The sequence below is a fragment of the Anastrepha ludens genome, chromosome 2, assembly GCF_028408465.1.
Source record: "Anastrepha ludens isolate Willacy chromosome 2, idAnaLude1.1, whole genome shotgun sequence".
Taxonomy (NCBI): Eukaryota; Metazoa; Arthropoda; class Insecta; order Diptera; family Tephritidae; genus Anastrepha; species Anastrepha ludens.
The window spans coordinates 52,106,916-52,134,056 of record NC_071498.1 but is presented as its reverse complement, the minus strand read 5'-3'; the positions used below and the strand labels follow the sequence as shown (position 1 = coordinate 52,134,056).

The following is a 27,141-nucleotide window of genomic DNA, read 5'->3' as shown; positions in this document are numbered from 1 at the left end:
CGTACCTCAATAAGAATAAGAATACTTAAATAGGGTAGGCATGTGATTTCAGCAAGGTGAAAGGTGAAATGGTTGAAGTGCCAGTCTGGCACACCTCAAGTAGCACTAAAGCGCCGTTTTGATCAGCAAGACAGAGAATAAATATATTGAAGGAAATATTTGACGAGTGACTAATTTCCACAATAAACCTATTAATTGGCTACCTCGTTTATGCAATTTCAGAAATTTTACGCTGTGTAATGTCGCATGTCTAAGTCGATCAACCAGAGCAATTGAGCACTTAGAATCGAAAATAACTGTACCTATGAAATCAGACTTTTTTTCAATTTCAAACGTTTATTAACAAAAAATGGTTACAAGTTTAATCTTCAAAATAATAGCCATCGCTAGCGACACATTTTTCCCATCTCTCAGGCAAGTTGTGGATGCCGCGCCAAAAAAATTGGCCGTCTTTGGTCGCAAGCCAATCATCGAGCCATTTTTTGGCTTCTTCGTGAGAATTGAAGGGCTGCTCGGAAAGTGCGTGGCCCATCGATGCAAACAAATGATAATCGGAAGGCGCCAAGTCTTGTAAGTAAGCCGCATGCACCAGAGGTATCCAATCGTACGTCTCCACCAATTCCCGAGTCGCTCTTGTTCGATGTTGCGGTGCATTGGAATCAAGAAAAATTACTTTGTGACGACGATCGGCATATTCTGGGCGTTTTCGGTGTATAGCGCTGTTCAAATCGGCCAACTGTCGTTAGTAGCGTGCTCCGTCAACCGTTTCACCTGGTTTTAATAGGTCGTACCAAATCATACCACGCTGATCGCAGAAAACACACAGCATTGCCTTGCGGCCGAAGCGATTTGGTTTGGCCGTTGTTTTTGGCTTGATGCAAAAAATACTTCCTTTTGAAACGGGAGAGCAGCATATCACAAGTGGTTTTTCGGTTCTCAATGAAAACGTCCGCAAATCGTAGTTTGAAGGCACGAAATTGGATATTTTTAAGAGCGACAAAAATGCATTGTTGTATGAAACGTAACAAACAATGAACCGAATATTGTTAACAGATACGCGCCAATTACTCGAAAATGATATTTAAATATTAATGTCATAATATAATTTGTCAAAACAAGCCAATTTCATGGATAATAAAAATATTTGTCTGTTTCATTCCCATTTAAGCTTTTTCTCTAAAAAAACCAACTTTCACTTGAAAACAAAATTAATAAATTATCTAATGACTCTTGGCATCTAGTCCCGAAATTTTCGCGTCTTAAAAATACATCGCTATCGGGATCAGCGTACCTAATTTAAAGCTCAATTTAAATCAAAAAAGGACTAATAATACATTTAAATGTGTATACAAAAAATTGTATAAAAAAAGTATTTAAAAAGGTACGGAGAAGCTGTCAGCGCTAAAGCGAAAACACATAAAACCAAACAAATCGTCGCGATAAGATAAGTTATTTTAACAATTTACGAGCAGAGTAGTTAGTTTGCTGTGCCTTGATAGTGTGTGTACTACTACATATACATATGTACATATACATATCTAATATATATAATTTAGATATAGAAAAGTGCGCGCATAAGTATGTAGTTCATAATTTTTATTGTGTATGCTGTACTTGTTGCAACTGCAAGTTGCGAGACATCTGCCGAACAACTACAGTAAGCCATGTGAATTAAAACGTAATCCGATGCACTTACTTTGCTATCTTGGCTAGTAACTCAGTCAACCAACCAAAACTACTAACAAATAAACTTTGCTACAAGCGAATCAAAATACATAGACACGCACATACTCGTATATATGAGTCACAAACACAATTTGACTATGCAGCCCACGCACACACTCATCTATGAAGCGATCGACGCGGCATAAACACCTGCTCACCTGGTTTGTTTGTCCATTGCGGCGGAACTTTGCGCTCACCTATTACTGCTCATTGTTGCTTCAGTTCACTGATGTTGCAGCTCGCGTACGGTCGTACCATCAGCAACCGATTTCGACGCGAAAGCGTGGACTCGAAAACTCCAACGCAAGAAATTCATTTCAATATAATTTTCGGCAGAAGTGGCAACTCATTTACAACTAATGCGGCTACTAATTAATTTAAATAAATAAAAGTTATTAAATACTACACATAAATATTAATTAAAAACAATAAAATACTAAAGAGTAATAAAAAAATAAGTAATAAAAAACAAATTCCGTCATTTAATGTTTTTTTAATATATTACATAAAATTTCTAAAAATGGCGGAAGGTAAAAAATTTAAAAACTGTACTGTTGTGTTTGATAGAAATGAATTCGGCACTTACTTCACCGGCCAAATTGTGAGTGGGAAAGTAATAATTACGCTGGAGAAATCTAAAAAACTAAAAGGTAAAAAATAGAATAAAATAACAAAATAAAAAAAATGCAACGCAAAAAATTAGATAATTCAAAGACGAATGTGCCTGCGTTAGTGTTGCATATAAAGAGGAAAAAAATGCTAATTAAATTACTAAAATTTGTCTTCATTTAATTGGTCATGTGGGAACACAAGTATATGCGCTCTTCAAATGCGCAAAAACTGCTGCTATACCAAAACCAAATATGGACACGAAGCGAGTGTATAATTAGAAAACTGAAGATTTATAGTGAACAATTTTGGTAAACGGCGGTGGTGGGACAATTACGCTGTAAATCGAACTTTTCCTATAATAACCAAGGTTTCACCCACGCTATGTGGTAAAAGGGGCAGGAGTAAATCCCTCACGCAACGTTTTTTAAGTTTATATTGCGTCTGAATTTTTTTTTTTTTTTACTACAAACAAATGCAAAAGATGTAGTAAGACTTATTGTATTGTACTTCACTGGCACAGCCGCAAAATCGCAGGAAAAGTTAAATAAATAAAATAACCTATTAAGTAAATGCTGGATGAGGAATACTAGATTAAGATTTGAAAACTTATTGTTAGTCTCGAAGTAAAAGGGATAGTCCAATACTTAATACAATAAAGAAAATAGTAAAAAAAGTTATTGCACCCTGAAAAGATCAAAAAAGACGCGCACGTGAAAGAGGTCGTGGGCTAATAGGTTCCAAGAAAATTGTCAACGCAGTCTTTTTATTTCTTAGCATGACAGTCCTGGATGGACCACCGCTTCCGCTTCGCAGTATGCCTTATAAAATAGTTGGACATTTTTCATAGCCCAGATGTAAGGATTTTGTGTTTTTTATTTAGTCTGGGTATGTGTTTCTTATTTGTTTGTTTAGTCTAGTTTAGCGGCCTCGGTATTCTAGCGTAAATGCACTAGCCTGCCATCCCAGAGGTTGTGGGCTCGAATCCCACGTAAAGCACGGTCTTGGCACTTTCTAAAAAACAAAAAAACCAAAATTCCTCCAATTCCATTCCTCAACCCCAAAAACATATTCTTTCCATCCTTACTCCCTCACAATAGTCTGCGCATTATTTGCATTGTGCCTGCTAAAATAAGAAAAAAACAAAGAAAGGACACAATTACACATTGCATCAGTGACGCCCGCAAGAGGAAGCGGGCGACCGTGGTAATAGCGTAGACACACCATATTTAGCGAAGTGATCAACCACCTGTGCGATCCTTCTGGCAGAACAACGTGAGACACAGAAGAAGGCGTTGTTCCTAAGTAACGCAAGTGGGCATTCCCACTACTTAGAACTGGTAGCAGTAGGCTAATCACCTACCCTGTCAGAAATCAAAACAGATTAACGCAATCAACGCAATACTGAGTCTTGTCGAGGCCCTATGCTCCCGAGAGGAGGGAACAAGGAAAAAAAAAATTGTCTGGGACATACGAAAGTCGTATCGAGTCATATCGAGGTTATGTTTAGTTAGTAGCATCTCACACACCAAGTTTTAGCCAGATCGGTCTATTTCTCTGTGTTTGTCATGCCTGTGAATCGAGAAAGTGGAGTGATTTTCTTTTTCCATCATCACAACGCATCAGCTCACGCCCCCGTAGTGTTGATCGCAAAACTAATGGAAATATGGTTCGAACTCGTTTTACATTCCTCCTATTCTCCATATTTGAATCTCTCGGACTATCCAATTTTTCCCCCAATTTGAAGAAATGGCTGGCGAGGAAAAATATATTTTTCAAACGATTCACCTTGATTGCAGAAATGAATAGCTATTTTTCAGTCTCGGACAAATCCTATTAATCGGAAGGACCAACAAACTAGAACAGTGTTGAACGAAGTGTATAAGCCTAAAAAAGACTATGTTGAAAAAGAAAAAAAAAAACGTTAGCCCCGAACAGTTAAGTAGTTTTTATTTGTGCACGGACTTTTTAAATGGCCCTCCTTCTGGCTTTTCCTTCTAAGGAGGAATAAGCTTTCATTTTGTCTAAAATAACTTCATAAATAAACCTTAAAATACGGCATACGACAGATGTTATTATTATTGTTGTTGTTCTTCTTGCTGTTGTAACAGCTTAAAGTTTCCTCTATACAATTTCGAGGAATACTTCTAAAGTGACCGAACTCGATGGCTGTCAGGTTAATAATTCCTGACACCTTCTACACTTGGCCACTATTTATTTTTATTTATTTAGTTAATTTTATTTATTTATATTTCTGTTTTGTGCTATTGTACAGAATTATCAGATAAAAAAACAGTTTCTATCTTGGCTACAATAATTTGTAAAATTTGGGAAGATTTATAGCTCTTGCAAATGGCGTCGCACACCAATCATATTTGGCACTTGTGAACTGGACCGCTATAGTGTACATACAGACAAGCATTGGCGCGCGTAAAGGTCAACATAAAAATTTCCATCACGTAAAATAATGTTTTTTATTGAGTAAAAAAGTTAGTCAAAAACCAAATTGTATTATTAAATTTGCGCCACCTTGTATGTTCTTCCACATACTTGGGGTTACATATGATTGTATAACTACTTGTAAGTATATGTGTTGATACCATGAGTAATATAATATTTTGCATGGTAGAAAGTTTGAATTGTTTGACTTATGAACACCTACACCTATGTTCACAATAAGAGCGTGATATTTTACGAAGTTTTCACTATTTTCATTATATTGTTTTTTCCATTTTTGTTTGATTTATTTATGAATTTTTTCAGGTTTTTATAAAAACTTCGTTTATACTACAATAAGAGCCATTTGATCTTAACTTTTGAACTTTGTACAAAAATTAGAAATAAAAAATTTCAACCGATTTCCATCAAAACTCCATAAACTCCATAACTTTTTGCATAAAAAAATGCTAATGTGAATTGGATTAAAAATCGCGTTGCTTTTTTCTTTTGCTGACGCTCTGGGGTGCTTTCTTCCATATAAAAAAATGTCGAGCACATAAATATGTATATTTGGCAGAAGATTTCGACCAGCTCACTAATTTTCCTAATTTGAAAACAGTTACAAAAATTACTTAGTAAATCGCAGTTGACAAAAAAGCCGTCGCAATTAGTAAAAAGCAGTGCGGGAAGTAGACAAAAATCTGTCATCAAAATGAAACAAAATTTTAGTAAATAATAACTTGATTTTCTTCGCACTTGATTGAATGTTTTTCTCTACATGCTACTATCCAAAATCAGGAGTTGTGTAAGATACCGATATGACGGGCCACTTTCTGTGGGCAAAGCACATGGAAAGGTTGGGCATCTCAGACAGTGTACTCTGCCCAGCTTGTGAAGAGGAGGATGAGACGGCGGACCACTTCCTGTGTGTCTGCCCCGCCTTCGCTCGAACCACGTTTGAGGTCTTTGGCACTGATGTGTTAAGAAGCGACCAGCTTGGCTCCTTGGCACCACAAGATCTACTCAGATTTCTTCGGAGATCGGGTAGATCTAAAGAAAATTAAAAGGGAATCCAAGTGTAGTACAATGGACTCAATTAATGTCTGAGTGCTGCACTTGATAGTTGTCCCGACAAAAAAAAAAAAAAAAAAAAAAACAAGATACCGAGAATTCATGTCATGCAGGCAACTTATCAAGAGAAGCATCAATACCATCTTGCACCAACATTTGGGGACTATCACTGAAATAGGTTCAATTGGTTCAACTAAATGTTGCAAAAATACTATTGCCCTGCATGAAATGCTGCGTTAAATATCTACATGGATAATGAATCACTGATTTATGCCTATGAGCCTCAAACAAAATAACTACCAACTGCATCGGTCTGGCAAGACAAACAGATACAGCTCCTCAAAGTAAGTGATAGTCGGTTTCTTTAATTTACTAACGATGTGGCAATTGTTCCATTGTAACAATATCGAATGATCAGTTCTGTGTGACAAACAAGAATTTTTTCCCCAGAAGTATTCATTGAAATTTGTAAAAAGACAAATCATTTTTCACCATGACAATGCGAACTCTCACACATCCACTCATTGACTAGCGAAAATATCGAACTGATATGCATGCCATCTGTCATTCAGTCCTAATTTGGCCTCAATGTTAGTTTTGCAAAAGAAAAGAGAAAAATTATGTGATCAATATTTTTTGACGTATCGCAATTTGAGAGAAACTACTTCGAGCATGTACTTAGACGAAGGGTTTGGTAAACAACTTGTTGGATAATATTAAAAACACAGAAACAGAATCAATTTCGATGGAAAAAATATTTTTTTCTTTATTGTTGAGTGCAAATACATATATGCAGCAGCTCTCGTATAAGTATTATAAATTTATACATTATGTTTTGTTTTTTGTTTACACATTTGTGTTATTGACATTACTTTCCCTTACATATAAACTCTTGGCAGAATTGAATTTAAAGGTTTGAAATTGCATGGAAAGTATCAAGAAACGCATTTCTGTTATTAATATAGAATTTTCAAATTCACAGTGAGAATCGTATCCATGGTATTATTTATTATTATTTATATATTTTACAATATATTTAATGTTTATTAAAGTCCTCTTTAGCTTTAACAGCAACTTGTAAGTCTTTGTAAGATGAATTCCGGCATACCAAAATTATATTAAAAAATTTACCCGAAAGCCTTTGAATCAACAATCTTCGCCAATATTGGTATTCTTAATACAAATATGAGAATGTTCCCATATGTAGATGTCCACACAAGTGGACATTCGACAGTACGAAGAGGAGTTACCTGTATGCCGCGATGTCTGAATGCGGTATCTCCGCAAAACTAATATGGCTATGCAAGATGACGTTGCTCAATACCAGCAGCGCCGTCAGAATTGGGAAGGACTTCTCTAAGCCGTTTGATACCAGACTAGGTTTCAGACAGGACGACTCGCTATCCTGTGACTTCTTTAACCTGATGTTGGAAAGGATCGTGCGAGCCGCAAGAATTTAATCGCTCAGGCACATTATTTTAGAAATCCGACGTAGAATCTCTCTTGCCAACAATTGCTACTTTGGTCTAAGTAGGCAACTGAATAGTAAAGTCCTCTCTCGACGAACAAAACTACCACTCTATAAGGCTCTCATCATGCCCGTCCTAATGTATGGCGCAGAATAATAGATAATGACAATATCCGATGAAGCGACGCTTGGAGTGTTTGAGAGAAAGGTTCTGCAGAATATTTTTGGACCTTTGCAGGACGGTCAGGCCTCCTCTGCGTTGGAAAGATCAGGTGGAGAGGGACTTGGGTTCACGTGGTGTGCCCAACTGGCGCCGGTTAGCACGATAAAAACTCGTCCAAAATCGCGTAAGCGGTTATCGCACCAATTAAGAAGAAGCAGAATGCAAATATGAATGTACAAAAATGTATGATTTATTTTAATCTCTATACATAGTTCTTTAAAATAATAAAATATTTACTTGTACATTAGTCACATTGATCGTCATTTCCTTTTCTCTTCCGACGGTGGATAATAAAAATTATGTCAGCATACTATGGGCTTCTACCATTTAAGCTTTCCTTTAAAGTTTGCAAAAATAAATCATTTATACGCTGTTGTTTACCATACACCCACACTAGAGATCGCTCACTTTGATCTAATAACTTATTCACCCAACTGTCATTTACGCCAATACAACAATAATTTTTAAGCATTGCTGAATTTTTTGATATATGGCTGCATATTTGTTAGTATGAATGTTATGTTGGATGAATCAACATAAACAAATAGAATAATTGCTGGATGTGAAGTAAGAGTGTAATCGCTCACCATTACTTTTGCGTCAGCATAACATAGATAGTATGACGAAGCAACTTTGTCACTCATATAAAGGTGTCAGATGGCTTTTTTACAACTCGGTTTCAAACACGCATTCCCATAAATGTACATATTGATTCTCTTGTTTCATTTTTATTTAGTTGCATCCACGTAAAGAGGCTTTCAAAAGTGACGCCTAGATGACAGTAGAGAATAATTCATAGACGCTATCTTTTTTTATGTCATCTTCGACATTCTTCAAGCAGGCAGATGTACAACTTTACACGATAGAATAACGCGTTCAAATTATTGAAAACTTATTAAGAAAACCGTGGATCTTTAAGAACAACAACGCAAAATTCGTGGTTTTGTTGATGAAAATAATTGTCCGAATGAGTCGACAATTCAATGGTTCTTGAAAAAATTTTAAGAAACTGGTTCTGTCCAGGATAGAAAAAGGACAGAAAAAGGCAGACCAAAAACAGGAAGTTCTCTTGAGAATATTGCGGCACCTGCGCACAGTGTTCTTGAATAACCTTCCACATACTATAAATATATAGAAGTTCTCATTAATTAGGTATTCATGAATCGGCTGTCGATGTAATTTTTTACATAGAATTATTAAGAGGCGTATTTAAAAAAAAAGTAACGAAACTTAAAATAATCTACACTTTTACATTTTTTATTTTAAAACAACATCTGGGCGCATATTTTGAAAGACCTGTAATAATGAAAAAAATGCATAAAATAAAAATAAAAAATTAATTAAAGCTTCGAGAACAAAAATTGATAATATTGGCCCGTTTAAATAAAGATCTGAGCTCGGGCTAGAGGATGCTCAAAATAAATCATGCTAGAGTACTTTTATTATTGACTACTATTAGTTCAGAAATAGCGAAATGGTCTAATTATTTATTTATTTATTTTATCAACAAACAAGAGGATTACAGACTTTCCCATAAGTTGATACAAATTAAGACCTTATGACAATACTCGTAGTCTTATAAGTATCTTCTTAAAAGTAAACTTTGATTAGGAGAAATCAAAGAGTAAGGAGCAAGAATAAGCATTAAATTAAGCTAGCGCCCTTCTAAAGGGAGAATTCATTCCATAAATAGTTTTAGCAATACCCACAAAAAACAGTTCATTACAGGAAAATGCGTGAGGGAACATTACAATTAATTTCATTGAGCAAATACGAACAATCTGTGGAGTCCGCATAAATATCGGAAACAAAACACATCGACCACAGCACACGCCAAGACTCTAAGGACATTAGATTTATTAACAAGCAACGATACCGATAAGACGGAATAGGATCGATGGATTTCCTCTAGCGCAAAGCAAAACGCACAAAAGCTCTCCGAACAGAATCTAATCTATTAATATGGACTGCATGAAACGGTCTCCAAACGAATACCGCGCATTCCAACCTGGACGGAACTAAGGACGAGTACAACATTTTGAAATTATAGGGATAGATGTAGTAAGCTGTTGGAAAAACAATAAAAACTTTCGCATACGAAGTATAATGACATTTATTAATATTTGGGAAACAAACGATTACGCGCACACCAATTATATAAGTTATTCAACTCACACTGGAGAATGGATGAATCTTCCGGATATTTAATCTCATAATAGATTTTTAGAACATTCGCATATAGAAGAAAATTACACAAAGGAAAACAGAAAGAAATATCGTTAACGAAGAGGATAAATAGTAGCCGACCTAGGACACTAACTTGGGGAAAACCAGACGAAGCAATAAAAGAATAAGACGATACATTATCAAGCCGAACGACACAGTGCCTATTATTGAGTTAGAAAATTAACCACTTAAGAAAGTGAGTGTGAAGACCGAAACACTCAAGCTTAGCAATCCAAACAGTCCTCCGTAAAGACAGCTAAATTCGTTAATGTAAATCTGCCTGGGGTAAACCCATGTAGATTGGGACATAACAAATGTTTAACAGCAAAGTATATTTTGTCTTGGACTATATTCGCAAATAATTTCGAAACTGCAGGTGGTTTGGAAATCAGCCTATAATTTTCAATTATATTTTATTGCGGCTTATAAGAATAGGCGTAATGTATGTTAATTTCTAGTCTTCAATGAAAACTCCGGCGGAAAGTGACATGTTCAAAATATGCTTTAAAGGCGTAATCAAAGCTAGGAAACTTTTAATTAGAATAACCAATACACCACCAACATCGATACTAGTGGACGGCTTAATCTGATTTATGCCAAAAATGTTATCCTCGTCAGTCAAATTTAATTGCCCAAAGTTGATGGAAGTATCTCAATTAGACAGGATATCTTCAGCAAATTTAAATTCCGTATTGCCTGAAATGAAATTCGAAGGAAAAAAAAATTAGCAAAGAGATTAACAGCATTAAAAATGGAATTAGCTGAGACCTCTTGAAGATGAATGGACGCAGGTATTTTTGAACAGTTTTTCATAAATTTTATGTAACTTCAAAAGGATTTTGGATTACATTTAAAATTGCTCTCTACATTACGAATATAGGTTAGGTTAGCCTAGTGGGCAATAAGTCACGCATAGACCTTTTGGTCCCTAGCGATACCAGATGGAGACCGACCTCTATGAATACCTAAAGTAGACATCACGTAGGATGTCAACGCTTTTGGCGAATCTAAGTAGAGCTGGGAGCTCCGCTTTTGAGACGTCCTCCCGACCCTCAAACAGTGGGGCTCCCAGGCATCTTAGTCGCGTTTTTGATAATGCCGTACAAACCCACAGAAGGTGTTCTAAAGTTTCCTCAACATCCTCTCTGCATTTGTCCGTGTTAGCAATCCCTATCTTGTACGCATGTGCAGTCAATAGATTATGACCTGTTAGCATGCCTATAATAGTTCTGCACTAGAACTAGAACTAGCTGAGGTGGAGGATTGTTATAGTATTAGTGGGAGCGTGCCCCACATACCATTGGTGTGACGGTACCTTTGAGATGTTTCAGACATTTTGATTTCAACCTCCTTAAAAAAAAAAAATAATAGTTCTGCATTCCTTTCGCGAGAGTGTAAGTACGAATTGAGTCAGTTTTTTGTCGTTAGTTCTACACATGACTTTTGCTGTTTTGCATGTGGTCAGGTTAGTCCACCTAGCTTCCACTTGCTTTCTCTTGTGGTCGTCCATTTCGTTGTAAGTTATATTTAGCGGTTTTGGTGCGTTGTTCTCTTGTTCAAAAGGTAGTCTCACAGCACTTTTTGCTGTTTCATCTACTATTTCGTTCCCCATAATGCCTTTGTGACCAGGTACCCAGTAGATATGCAGCCTACTGTTTCCGGCTAGCCTTCCTATGGCCTCCCTGCTCCGTCGAACATTTTTGGACTTAATACAATATGAGCTTATTGCTCTTATTGCTGCTTGACTATCCACGTATATATTAACTGTTGAGTTCTTTCTTGTTCTAGTGTAGGCTAGCTCCGCGGCTTTCCCCACAGCAAAAACTTCCGCTTGGAAAATACTGCTGTGGTCTGGAAGCTTGATAAGCTGCCTTATTCCTAGTTTTGAGTAGTAAAAACCCGCTCCCACTCCGTCTAGAGTTTTACAGTTATCTGTATAGATGTGAAAAGTTCTATGGCCAGGCTTCATGCTTTTGTGCCATCCCTCCTCTTCAATTGTAATGCAAAACCTTCTCTCCCAATTAAAGTACGGAGTCATGTAGTCCGTGCCACCTGAGCTCCACTTTCCTATTGAGCTGTGACCGAAGGTTCTGCGGCCATTAGCCTCCTCGCGGATTTAGCTGCCAGGTTCTCCGCCATGAGGTCAATAGGTGGCATGCTGAGTATCATTTCCAGCGCCGCCGTTGGAGTGGTTTTCATCGCTCCTGTTATGCACAGAGCAGCGAGTAGTTGAATCCTTTCCAGTGGCATTAAGTATGTCTATTTTCTTGTCGCAGTCCACCATACTAAAGCTCCATACAGCAATATCGGTCTAACTACTGCTGTGTAGTACCAATGCATCAGAGAGGGTGATAGACCACAAGTAACGCCCAGCATTCTTTTACATGCGTACAACGCATTACTGGCCTTTTTCACCCTCCCCTCAACGTTGTGCTTCCACAGCAATTTGCTGTCCAGTATTACTCCGAGGTACCTCGCATAATCTTTGAGAAGTAGTTCGTTGTTGCCTAGCTTCGGGAGGTTCCACGCCGGAACTTTGTACTTCCTGGTAAAAAGTACCATGTCCGTTTTTCCCGCGTTTATCCCTTGCCCTGCGCGAGATTCCCATTGGTGTATCGTTTTGAGAGTGTTGTTCATCACATTACTGATGGTGTCCAGGTACTTTAACGTAACTACTCAATCGTCATCGGCATATGCCACTAGTTTTGGTGCCCCTCCGTCAAGTTTCTTAAGCATTTCATTTGCTACAAGTAACCATAATAGCGGCGATAGCGAATATAACTTCGGTCCAAATATATTGTAACAGTCAGCCACATCCACATTTTCAAATTGCCGATACCAATCCAGTGCAAACAAATTATTTAATTCAATAAAATTACAACGAGAGTACTTAAAAGCAAATGTTGGACTATTACTTTGAAGTTCAAAATATTAAAAAAAAATCAATTTCCAACATCAGCGGACTATGATGGCAATTCGAAGACGAAATATAACTGGCTGCAAGCGAGGGCGTATAATTTATACTAGAACTAACAAATATTAAGTCCAAAACTATTGAATTGTGATAATTCAATACATAGAAAGTTATCAATGAAGTAGGTATGATTCGCACAAACTATTGATATTAGATGGAGTGAGAAAATTATTATTATGCAAGAAATATTACGCAGAACTTAGTAGAGGATTTTCCTGCATAGTAGTTTTATTTATACATAAATATCTTACTATCAGCTCAGTCCATAATTTCGTGCGTTTTTAAATGTGGTTTTAAAATTAATAAAAAAATTGTTTAAGGTATTTATTAATCAATAATATATTTTTCTTCATTATTTACAATGTCTTCGCAACGTTTAGGCAAATTTTTAATTCCCTGCTCAAAAAATTGTTTGTCCTTGGAGCCAAAATACGCTTCGATATCCCTTTTTATAGCTTCTTTTGAGGAGAAGTTCTTGTTACTCATATGGGATTGAAGTCCACGGAAAAGGTGATAATCACAAAGTACAATATCCGGAGAGTATGGTGGATGCAGCATTAGCTCCCATCCGAGCTCGTTTAGCTTGCCTAATGTTTGCCTTGTCGTACGAGGTCTTGCGTTGTGGTGGTGAAACAAAACTTTGCGTCTATTCTCTAAAGACGGTCGATTTTTGTTAAGTGCCTCATTCAGGTTTGATCGCTGATGGGAATAATAATCAGCAGTTATCGTCTGGTTTGATTCCTGAAGTTCATAATAAACAATACCGGCCATATCCCACCAAATAGACAAGAGAATGCTCTTGGGGTGAAAGCCATCTCTAGGGGTCGGTTCTGGTGTTTCATATTTATCTCACCATTGGCGTTTGCGAACAGGATTATTGTAAAGGACACATTTTTCATCACCAGTAACGATACGGTTCAAAAAACTTCCATTTTCAAGCCGTTGCAGCAGCTGAGAACACACATTCACTCTCTGCCGACGGTTGGCGACGGAAAGTCTATGCGGAACCTATTTTTCCAGCTTTGAAACCTTTCCGAACTGAACCAGGTGCCTGTGAACTGTTACATGCGATAAATTTAATCTCTTATACGCGTGCGAAAATTCCACTTTAGTGTTTAACAACACGTGCTTTTATCTCCGATCAAAATCACTTGTTGAATGTACAATATATCAAAGAAAATATAAGTAGGTCGGTTATATTCCGCGAATAATTTTGTGTATGCAAAAATCGTACAAAAGTGAAAGTATGGATAAAATACGCACGATCTTATGGACTGACCTGATATTGCAGATGAGGCCTATGACTTTTTCTGGGCACCCTAACATATGCTGTTAATCACGGCTTCACAACTGCATGTTCTGCAACAGAGTTGAAAAAAGACTGTCACTGCAGTCAGGATTTATATTTAAGCATGGCTGATCTATGTTTATGATTAAAATACCTGATAACATAAGGATATAATTTGTCGCTATGTATGTTTATTATTGCGTTGCTGGTTAAAAATGGTGGATTCCACTTTTTGAAACTCGAGAATAGATCACTCCAAGGGTGCATTGTCAAAAGAAGTCTATTTTCATAACAAAACTATTAAATTCAATAAAAAACAAATAATTTGCCAAAACTTATCAATAACTCATTACGCCATATTTATTCTGCGCACTGTACATAAATGCATATGTATACGTTTTTACATACATACGTGTGTTCAATATTTATACGAAAGCATTACGATTAATATATCTTATCTTTGCACAAGGGAATGTTGTATGATACTTACGGGTACAGAAATAATTTCAGTGGATTTTTATCACTATAATTTCAGTGGATTTTTATCACTATTTACGATACCGGTTTTAGTGGCATACATTTTTTTTTTGTACTTCAACGAGAATACAAAAAGCTTAGCATTTGGCAACAATTCCGATAATAGTGTTCGTACGTTTCCCGTTTTTCTTTGTACAAATAGAGCATGTCCGTTAATGTAGACATTTTATTAAAGTATTATATTACATACATTTTTAACCCGTTCTTGCTCGCGCATCTGCCTTGGTCCCCTTTACTGGTGAGTTATCATAAGCATCGAGCTAAAATGTAAATTGTAGAGACCACAACCAAATTTGCAAGTCTTCCTCAACGGCACAAGGAACCTATTCAGCATTCGTCAGCTGATAATGCTGTTCAATATACCCAGGTGGATGATAAAACAAGTGGGGTTCAGGTGTGCATCTTGATGTTGTTCCATAAAATGGAGGGACCTAAAGTTTCAAGCCGACTCCGAACGGCAGATATTTTTTGGGAGGAGCTATTTCATGGCAGAAATACACTCGGAGTTTCGCCATTGCCTACCGCGGTGTAAGCAAATAATTGGCCGAAAAATGAAGCCTTTGAAATAATGAAAGAAAATTATAAATCGCTTCAGAGAATACATTCCAAAGACACACGCAAATTACTATCCAGTTTCAGAGTTTCCGTCTTTGAATTACGCACCCATTACTTCATAACAGATATATAAATATTTAATCGCTTTTTTCGATAACATCGCATACTAATTTGCTATTTACTGCAATAATAACCTAAATTAATTTATTTTCTTTTTTTGAATACTTTTTATACTTTTACACATACATACTTACATACATATATAGCTATAAGAAGTGTTAAATGTTTTTATTTTATTAATAAAAAATCTTATAATTTTTGATTTAATTTATGATACAAATTATTTTTTTCTTATTCTTCTCGGCATGCTAAATTTTTTTCTATGATTTATAAGCCTTGCCTTATTGATTATGATACAGGTTGCCTGAAAAGTTAGTAAAAGCAAAAGTGAAATAATGTGAATTTTTAAATGAAATTATGTTTTTTTATACACTTTCTAAATTAGTTCAATGAACCTCCAAAAATTTATCCTCACGGTATTGATACGCCGGTATCTCTGCAAGATTCTGTGCCACAGTTGTCATAGCTCCTTCAGTCGATGAGATATATAATTTCCACGAAGGAATTGTTTGAAGTCTTTGAAAATGTCGAGAGCCAAATTTGGTGAACATAAAATGCAATTTAATTCTTCTTTCAATTTCAATATCGGTGAAGCTCTTTTGTGAACACGCGCGTTGCATTGTCGAAAAATTACAATTTCTTTCTATCTGTAAGTCAACTGTTTTCAACTTATTTTTTTTTGTTCCTTTATTATTCCACTTGGGGACACAGGGCTTCAGCAAAACATTTAAATCTGATTCCGTTAACCGCTGTTCTCTATACGACACCACACGTTTGGTTAACTGTTTCTAGTTAACGAAGGTTAGAACGCCTCCAAATATTTCATGGACGGGTCGTCTGTTTCCTTGTGGGTTCCATTTCAATACTGTTCTGCTAAGAGAGTGCCCGATCCATCACCATTTACGACCACTTATGTATCATCTTTTGGATTGGATCTTGGAAACTTTACATATTATGCGAAGGCATTTATTTGGGAAGCTTTGTAGTTTCTGCGTAACGCTTCTCGACAGCAGCCAAAATTCTTGTATGGTCAGTCTTTAGCTCGTGGGCGATGCTATGACTACTAACATGCCGGTCGACTTATATTATTTCTTCGATATTATAACCATTTTTGACTTTATCGACTTTCTCTTTAACACTGTAACTCACTACTGAATGGAACGAACAAAAAACAGCAAAGGAATTTCCTTAGTGTGAAATGTCAACTTTACAACGATCATAAACTTTAAAGTGTTTGCTCGATACTTTACGACATACCGTCTACTACAGCCATCTACCGAGAAAATAATGGATTTCCTTTTCACCAAACTAATACTCAGACTTATGTATTTTATCGTTATCAAGATAATTAATCATAGAAATCCTTTTGGCAACTGATGTCATGACTTTTTTGCCTAGCGCTTTGAATTCACATTTATCGAAGCAGAACAACTAGCTTCGGACCTCTGGAAGCGTTCTTCTTTTAGTTTGGGTTCAAGCAGCTAGATCCAGGTTTTATCAATAGCTATGAAAATGATCAAAAAGAGGCTCAACACTTTTTTTTCGCAGCACTTACTTCCGGTTAGGACAAAGGATAACTGGATTAGTAATTGCATGTCTGTCTATATAGTGATGTACACAGACAATGGGCGGTGCTGCTGTTAAATTTTAGTTTTTTTTTTTTTGTATTTTTACCAAATTTTATTATGCTTACATTTTACATAAATTTTCGAAATTGTTTCTGCATTGCTATAGCACCCGGGATTATTGCATTTAAATTTGCAAAAATTCGCTAACAATTTTTTTTTTTGGCCTCCTAAAATATTCATGTCTTGATTTAAGTTGCGGAAAAAAAGCTTAAAATATATTTTCGACCGAGGCGAAAGGTTAAGAGTGCAGTAAAATTTCACGTTAAATATTTTCGTAGGATTTTTTTACTTATTAGCTCCAGACTAAAAGAGTATTTTTGAATCTTGTTAAAGATACCTCTCAAAAATCAAATAGAGAAAGTCGTAAGTGGATTAAAATGTTCCAGAAAATTATTCTGCCGGAAATTTTACTATGAGTCTTCTCAGGCAAAATCTCACCAACGTAACAATCGCTAGAGAATCTAAACTACGACTAATTTCAATGCCTATAAGAGGAAGAATTATCGATGTAACTATGTACATATAAGTACATATAGTATATGCCTACAAACCATTTTATTGCACCAGGGATGAATGCATTCTGCTCGCACAACTTGACTAAAGTTAACTCTATTTTTACAACCCCTTTAAGGTTACATCATTTTTAGATTGCATTCAAACCTTTTTAGTAGCTGGTTGGAAGCTCACTTTTATTATCAACGCCTGTAGTATTTCACCTTCTTTGAACAAAAGTTTGGTCAACCCGCTCATGATGAAATGCTGAATGCTCGAAATTTTTTTAAAATACAGAAAACATCCAACCCCATCAGCAAAAAAATTTTCAAAAATCAAAGTAATTTTTGAGACACTGTGAACTTGCGTTTTATAAATGAGAATTAAATGGGTTGTAAAACTGCATACGTAGGATGTTTGTTAAAGTTTTTATTAAAATTTTAAATTCTTTATTACAATTTTTTAAGATTTTTTAATTTGTAGAAACTTGAAACAGAACTTATATTCTTTTTGTAATAAAAATACTATTTTTCTCACCATCTTTCAGGCATTAAATTACAAATTTGCGGATTCGCTGCTTGTCAATGGCGCGAAAAATTTGGACAAAAGACAGCTGTACAGAAAATAAGTCCAAAGGTGAAGAATATATATTTTGGCCGCGAAGATTATGTTGCATCAACAACCTATCTGGTTGGCTCAAATAATGGTAGCAACTTCACCATGGATGCCGGCACTTACACCTATACCTTCTCCTGTCCCATACCAGTAAATTGCCCATCATCTTTTGAAGGCAGCTACGGACACATACGCTACCTGGCCAAAGTAACCTTCATACGAAATGGCGCTGCCGATCGAGTACACAATGTAGGCTTTACAGTGCTCAAGCTTTTAGATCTGAACCAGGAGAGCAAATTACTTAAGGTGAGTAAGTTTTATCTTCTCTTCTACTTCATTCATATACGGTCTTATTTCTGGAATTCATTTGTATTTGACAGTCTCCCGCCACCAACGATACAATCGAAAACGTTTGCTTCTTCTTATCTAAGGCGGTACATCTGAAAGTTGACCTCCAACAGACGGGCTATGTGCCCGGCCAATTTGTATTGGTCAGTGCCGATGTGAACAATCAGTCGTCAGTGGATTGTAAAAAGCTGATTATAACATTGAATTTACGCGCCACATACAATTCAGATACGCCAGGTCTGCACTCAGTCTCGGAGAAAATCTGTCTTGCTAAGAAAATCTGTGGCCATGTACCGCGCTATACCCGCAAAGTTTTCGCAGAAACGATACGCGTGCCAGCAACCGCGCCAACTTGCGAGCATGTCAGCAAAGTTGTACGGGTCTCCTATGAATTATGTGTCGAGGCAGCGATGAGTTCAATAATGCGCAACCCGAAGACCGTAATACCGTTAACAATTGGAAATGTGCCCTTAATGACAAGTGATATGATTGAGGATCAGTGGTTGGAGGAGAGTGAAGAAGAGGAAGCGCCGACCACATCGTCAGCAGCCGCTCTATCGGCCACCGATTTGGAAAATGGAAATAGAGCAGCTGGAAGAGTGAGTGATGAGGAGATGAGTGAAGGCGAAATGGAGTTGCGTAAGTGGAGTTTCGTTTTTAAACAGAAAAAAGATAACTTATTCAAGATGTTTTCCAAAATAAAGCAAATATTCAAACTTAAAAAAAAAAATTTAGCTGATGAGAATATAAAAAATTAGGTATGCAGCATTGATCTATAGTATCACGCGCATAAGAATCTTTTTCTGGATTACTTTCACTGTCGCGCTGTATAATAATACAAAGTACAAGAAAAGATCTAATTGTTTAAGGTGCGAGGACCTATGAGAAGAAGTATGGGTCTGATAGTTCACGCTGATTTAGTTTATTTTCAAAATATTTATTATTTGTCCGAGAAAGGATAGTTATGCAAAAAAAAAAAACGAACGCTTTAGGCCTCAGTATAAAACATAAAAGTGTGAGCGCAGTACGATTGAGGCAGGAGGTCCTTTGTATTAAAACTCTTATCTCAATTTTGATGAAAATTTCACACTTAGACAGCAATAGGGTAACATCCCTGGGTGTGGAATTTTAGACATCGGCGATTGCGAAAGCGACTGCCCAGTATTTTTAAGAAATCATTTAACTAATTGAAAGAAAATTTAACTTTGATATTTTTAATAATATTTATTTCATTTAGAACATAAATTTAAAAATGGCGCACGCAAGATGGCTCGAAATTAACCATACAATTTAGTTTTGAATAACTATTTTACTACATAAATAAAACAAACATAATATTGGGCGACGAAAATCCTTATTTTGACCAATACACGCCAAGTGTCAAATCTGATTGACGTACAATGTCATTTGCAAAAACTATAAATCTTCAGATAGTATAGCTAATTTTGTGCCACCTTGTAGTTATATGTCTAATCGGCGCTTTCACCCTTTCTTGGTAATTTAGCCAAGCTCCTCCTTCTATGTAGGGTGTGTGCCTTGGTGATTTTCCGCATATAAAAAGACTTACAGTTTTATGCCGCCTCCGAACGGCAGATGGTTCTTTATGAGGATTCTTTTTTCATGAAAGAAATACACTCGAAGACTTGGTTGTCGAGCGGCGACCACTATTTGATTTTTCTTGCCTAAGCACTACCGTAAGGTTGTCACAGAACAACCCTTCGACTAAGGCAGCCCTTTTTGAACCATTATATTTAACAAAAAATAATGTTGTTGAGTTCTCAGCTTCCGGCTTGTTTCAAGGTCGTAAATCAAACCAGCGGCACTAAATAACTGCTCGCACCAAATACTTCCTGGTGGAGGCGACAAATATCTGCGTACGAAACTTGAAAATATCTCAAATTTATTTATTTATTTAATAGAAACATATTGTAATTATTATATAATTATGAATAATTACATATATTACACCACTAGTAGCAAGGAATATCGACCTAATATAATACTAATAGAATTCTTCCTTAATTGCAAAAAAAAAAATATTAGAATAAAATTAAATTGTGTAGGAAATCTATAAACAAAATTATGAAACATAAGCTAGCACAATTTGACATACAAAATCATAAATATTTGACATATTTTCTAGAGAAATCTCTTTTAATAAATCTGAAGGTAGCCGAAAGCCTCTGCTGCCAGCGCTCCGTTTGCTTGAGCTTGCTAATACTTTTATTATCATCTAAGCTTTTTAAAGTAAAAAATAAAAATAAAATATATATTAGGTATGGAAATAAGTTTCCGCCCTCTCTTAGCCAAAGTTACGAATTATTTAAACAATTAAATAATACATGAAATTATGTGAAGTATGTGCCATTGCAAGCTGCAACTTTCATCTATATTTCAGGCAGCATACGGATTCCTCTGACGAAAAATTCGAGTTCTTTTGACTTGATCCATTCATTGAGCCAACTTGCGATGCTCTCGTAAGAAGTGAAACGCTTTCCAATAAGGATTGGCTGCATTGATCGGAAAAGATGGTAATCCGAAGGTGCAATGTCTGGGGAATACGGCGGATGAGGCAAGATTTCCCAATTCAGTCCCTCTAAATATTTATGGACTGGTTTACCAACGTGTAGCCTGGCGTTGTCATGCAGCAAAATCAGTTTGTCATGTCTACCGTCCCATTCCGGCCACTTTTCTTTGAGAGCTCGATTCAAACGCATTAGCTGCAGTCGGTGACGATCGCCAGTGATGGTTTCAGATGGTTTAAGGAGTTCATAATAGATGACACCCTTCTAATCCCACCAGATGCGCAACATAACCTTTGAAGCATGAATATTTTTTTTCGCTGTCGATGGACCTGGTTCATCTGGCAGGCTCCAACTTTTTCGACGCTTAGGCTTCTCGTAACAGATCAAGATCAATTTTTCATCACCAGTGACAATGCAATGAAGAAAACCTTTTCTTTTCTACTATTAAAGAAGCCTCTCACACGTCACCAAACGCCTCCCGATATCCCTTTCTCTATCACTTACGTCGAAATTGCAACTTTGGAAGCGTCGAAACCACTCTTTACAAGTTGCATTTAATGGAGCGTGATTACAGTAAATATTGATCAATATACGACACGTTTCAGCTGCACTTTTCTTTAGATGGTAATAATGAAGCATGACTTCCCGCAAATGCTTTTTTTTTCGCGACGAGATTAGGCATTTTTGACGTTGAGACCAGTATACTTCTAGAGCGAACACAAAAATAGAATCAGCAGTGACACCTCTTTTACGAGGGCGGAAATTTATTCCCATATCCAATAAATCTGAAGGTTTCCTACCTTTAAAGCTGTTGTTTCTGCCGTTGTTGTACTTGGTGCAGTAGTCTATTATGTTAATAATAGACAGTGCATAGTTACACCCTGTACATACAAGTGCAAATTAGGGCAGGCATTCCTTTTAGAAGGCGTTGGTGAATGATATTTGTGTGTTCTAGTCTGAGTCGGTTGGAGGATTTTCTCTGCTGCAGTATCGCTTCTGACGGAATAATTGTTTTAAGTCGTTCTGGATTTATGAATTTATAGATGAGTTGGTATGTAATCCAGTTCTCACTTACAGTTGAGTAATATAATGGTATATTATCTACTATCCCGAGAATATCGGTTTTAACTAAATAATCGAAATATAAAGTAGGCATATTTCGTTATGGTTTTTTGCTGTTTTATCGACGTTTTCGTTGCCAAGAATTCCTCTATGTCCAGGGACTCACATAATTTTTATTTCTGCCATTTGCTAGGATAATTTTTTTTCAAATATTCGCAATCAATGATTATATGCTATTAGCGTTCGACAGAGCTGTGATGACAGACTTACTGTCCGTTTAAATTATATATTATAATTTCTATTAGTGGAGGAGGCGGATTGAATAGTTTTTAGCAATCGTCGCGTTCGTAAATATCCAGTTGTGTGGGAATAGAACGACAGTCCTAAATATCCTACCTAAGTACCGGGAATGTTTAAATAAAACAAAACAAAGTTAAATTTCAGGCAAATTTATTTTATCTCCTTCAAAATATGAGCCGTCTGAAGCAACACATATGTACCAACGTTTAACCCAGTCATCCATGCACCCCTGGCTTTCAGCTCCTTCGTCGCATTCTCTTTGTTCTCCTCTATCGACCTGAAATCTCCTTCCACGAAGTGTTAACTTCAACTTGGGAAACAAAAAAAGTCGCACGGGGCCACATCAGGTGAATACGGTGCATGCACGATGGTATTTACTTGGTGTTTGGTCAAATAATCCAGCACAATTTGGGCTCGGTGCGATGGCGCTTTATCACCGTGCAAAATCCAAGAATTGTTTGCCCAGATCTCCGACCGTTTGCGACGTACACCATCTCTCAAACGCTTCAAATCGGATAAATAGTGGTAGATGTGTGTCTTACAGTCCTACCAACATAAGAAAAAAATATGGTCCGGTTCCCACAGGAGCGGCTCGATTAAATTAAACATTTCCGATACTTTTTGATCATAGGGTATGCTTTTTTATCAGATGTCACAGCAATGAAGTTGCATCGTTTTCTTTAGAGCCGTTAATGTAAATATAGTTCTAGCCTTTGGCATTTTAATAGTTCTTGACGTCTAAGTATAGCATTTCGTAAACAAGTTTAGAAGTGTCCCATTCAAATAACTTTCATATTTATTTCACTATTTTTGTTTTTTCATTTATACCTTGAATTTTCTGTATGATTAGTTATGCAGTGTGAAATAAATTTCATATATATTTTTTAGAATTTAAATAGAAAATTTATTTGGTTTTTTTAAGCTTCGTATATATCTTGAAAACGTTTAATTTTAGTGAGAAAAGATGCCAGAGTGACAGATATCAAATCTAATTACCTTTATTAAATTGAATTACCTTTACCTGCTTTAATCAGCTAACGGATTCCACAGATATTTGAAATCTTTATGATCTGCATTTTCTCTTTAATCAAAAGCCGTTAATTAGCGATATTTCGAAAACTACATAACAGAATAAAACTATGTAAGAACTGAATATTCTGATTCTGGGATTTCTTTGGCTGTAAACTTGAGTTGCTTATGCACTCACATTAAGATAAACTTTAAATACTTAGTTTGGAGTTAGATTTATCTAGTAAGAAAACAATATTGTATAAAAAAAATAAATAAATAATTGGCGCGTACACTTCTGTCGAGCTCCTCCTCCTATTTATGGTGTGCGTCTTGATGTTGTTCCACAAATGGAGGGACCTACAGTTTCAAGCCGACTCCGAACGGCAGCTATTTTTATGAGGAGCTTTTTCATGGCAGAAATACACTCGAAGGTTTGCCATTGCCTGCCGAGGGGCGACCGCTATTAGAAAAATGTTTTTATTAATTTTGCTTTCACCGAGATTTGAACCAACGACCTCTCTGTGAATTCCGAATGGTAATCACGCACCAACCCATTCGGCTACGGCGGCCACAATATTGTATAGATCCAGATAATAAGTTTGAATTAAATTGTTTTAGATTGTAAAGAAAATTTTATTTAGACAAAAAATTTTTGCCTACGGTGGTTTTGTAACTTTATTGCCGTGCTGCGAAAGCTTTGGCTCAGATTAATTACAAGGAGAATATCCGCGTAAGATCCTATTCTTTTTTAGAAATATTTACAGCATCTGGGCCGCCAACTTTTGACCCCCTTGACGTAAAATCTCCGAGAAGGTGCCGCATTCTCCTTTTATCACTGCCAATGTTTTCGTAGGTGTTGTGCGTCGCTTAACTCGGCGTGCTTCCATCCATATTTCGTTCTAATCAAATATGGATTGGACCTTGACTGCCACTCATTGGTTTCTTGAAGCTTGCACTTTGTACAACTAAAATTTAATAGTCTAAAAAATTGCGTAGCCAATTTTTTTTGATTGGAAAGTTTAAAACTTTAATTTTCAATTTTTTTTTTTGACTTGGACAAAATATTAAAACTTTTAACAAAATTGTTTAAAACTCGTACTAATATGGTTCTTCTTATAGAATCGACTATATTCACATAAAAAAAATCAAATAAAAGATTAAGTAAATAAATATTGTAGTAAGAACTTTTCAAGATATTGAATGGGTTATAAAACTGCATACCCAGAATTTTTATAAAAATGCTGAGTAGAAAGTTGGAAGTTGTGATGATTTCTTTTCTTTGTTTTGTTAATTTTTGGGGAATTTGTACAAAGTTTGTAGCTTTGAAGTTTATGGTTTTTGTTGTAGAAGGCACTATAAAAACACAGAAAAAGCATGATTGCAGAACTATTCAGTATTCGAGTCTATCGAGTCCTTTTAGTATTTATTATTCATTTAAAAAAGTTATTCTCGTTCTTAAAGGGAGTAAGTGCAGATCGCATTGGGTTTGAATATCAACTGTCAGCAACCTCGCGTCCGCTGTCGTCATTACTATCCTCGTCCCCTTCGTTGATTATTGCGATGTCTGTTCGTCAATACAGAATTTCCGTTCTGGGGCGGTTATTTGCGTAGGCCAATCCCACATAAATATTTGGTAAATAAGGCACCATTTTGATTACTAGGCAATACTGCCTATCGTTTGATGTAAACATCAAAGAAGTAGAAGGAAACAATCCAAGAAAGGAATAGTGTTTCACCAAAACAAGGACTCATACATCTTTGTTATCTCCGTTGCAACTTAGTTGGGAATTTGTTTCATCAAAAAATATATATTTTTGTTTTTTAAGAAGTTTGTAAGATCTAGGAATTATAAACTTTTACCAATAATGATATTCTAAATTCGCGATTAATTTAGTTGTATTTGCTGACAAGTAATGACAGTTCTATGACCACGGAATCGTTAAGCTTTATAGGAGATTACAAAGAGATTACAAATAAGTTCACTCTTTATTGGAACAATAAGTTTTATTTTCGACTAGAACAATATTACTTCCTTCCAATCATAAATTTTAATTTTTTTATAACTCGTTGACAGCTCCACCTACCTACGAGGAAGCGATGTTTATGAGCACGAATATCGCCGACAATGATGCCAACACAGTGAGTGTAGATGCGCCATTTACACCCCGTTATCCTGTCTTCAATGTGGACGAACCTTACTTCACCTACAATGGCATGGGCTTGAGTCCACCACCTAATTTGCCACCAAAACGAAGGCGTCGCAAGCGGCGACATCGAGCAGCCGCAGCACCTACAACGGAGTTCGTCAAAGAGTTGCAGCCAACTGAATCGCCAATACAAATATGAAAATAATTGTGTATATTACAAAAACAAAATCAGCGAAAGTGCAATATTTTACTAATTTGCTGTTGTATTTCTAATTAATGCTACAATTGTTATTAATAAAAACGACATCGCTGTAAATATAATAATTTAAAATAATTGAATTAAAGTTTTTTGTTACTTTAGAAAAAAATGGTGCGCTTATAAATAAGTATATTTGTACATACACTCTTAATTAATTAGCGAAAAGGTTATTAATATTTCTGATATAGATTTCTTTGCCACTAATACAAGAAAATAACGTGTTCCCTCTTCTTTAATGTTGAGTGAAAACTGTGAGTTTGGCTCTTTTTAACCCCGCCACCTCCAATCGATCAATCCACATTTATGTGTTATAGTTGCAAATTTTTGCCCAGAAAATATTCGGAACCTTCTTCATGCAGCGAATACATTTCATCAGTTTAATGATTGGTTTGGTTGAGAGTTATACCACTTTCTTGCCTCTATATAAGTCCTGATGGTACCAAATTAGTATTTGATAGTCTATACTATATTTTACTGCCATTTTGATGTGCTCGCCGTTTTAGCATGATAGCATCCAAATATCATATATACCCAGGTCGACCAGGCGCAGCCATGAATTCTTGAGAGTGACTTCTGGTTCTGGTCGAAATATCTACAAATAAGTAGATAGGTAGGTGAAATGGGTGAAGTGCCAGTTTTGATACGCTCAGTCGTCTATCTGCCAAACTCGGACATTTACAGAGAAAGTGCTCTACAGTCTCCTTCTCTGAAAGGTCACTACAGCTTCTGAAATTGGGGTTAAATGGCTTGACTATCGGAGAAAATGTTAATATCTCTCTCGCTCCCGCGTTCCCTAAGCATTTGCATGCCTGCAGGATCGCAAAGACTTCTGCTTGAACAACACTAGTATTTGGCAGTTTAAAGGAGAGAGATAAATTGGCTGATTTAGAGAAAGCCCTGCTCCGACTCCAGATTCAATCTTGGCACCATCAGTGAAGATAGAGGTGCAAGCTTCGGTGCAGATTTTCCCCTCGATCCAATCCTGCCTATCTGGAAAGATTGCCTTAGCACGACCCTCAAACTCTAGTTTGCGGATAGAGAGATATGTTCGAAGTTCAGAGAAAAACGGTGTTATTTGCCCGAAAATGCTACCATGTCCCTTGAGAGATGGCCTGCAGAGGTCAATCTCCTTTAACCTGATTGCATTTTGAGCTGTGTTGGAAATAACGTAAAAGTCGATGGGAAGTAACTGCAAAAGGACATTCAGAGCAGCATTAGGGCAAATAAGTGAGAACAATAATTAAATTTTTAAACAGATCTTGAACGCACAAATTAAAATTAAGAAAACTATTTACTTAATTTGAAAGTAAAATGGAATCAAAATGCAGTAAAAGGTTAAATTGAAGTGCTGTGAGACTACCATTTGAACAAGAGAACGACATACCAACACCGCTAAACACCATATACAACGAAATGGACGACCACATGAAAAGGCAAGTGGACTAGGTGGACTAACCTGACCACATGCAAAACATCAAAAGTCATGTGTAGAACTAACGACAAAAAACTGACTCAATTC

The 27,141-nt window shown here is 36.4% G+C and overlaps 1 protein-coding gene across 1 annotated transcript; it reads left to right on the top strand.

Moving 5' to 3' along the window:
* The first annotated feature begins 1,939 nt into the window (after nt 1–1,939).
* Nucleotides 1,940–25,697, top strand: LOC128871097 (arrestin domain-containing protein 17). The gene is made up of 4 exons (XM_054113303.1): nt 1,940–2,375; nt 17,903–18,276; nt 18,351–18,957; nt 25,291–25,697. Exons 1-4 carry the CDS (start codon nt 2,246–2,248, stop codon nt 25,560–25,562), a joined length of 1,383 nt encoding a protein of 460 aa, XP_053969278.1. The 5' UTR covers nt 1,940–2,245; the 3' UTR covers nt 25,563–25,697.
* Nucleotides 25,698–27,141: the final 1,444 nt, after the last annotated feature.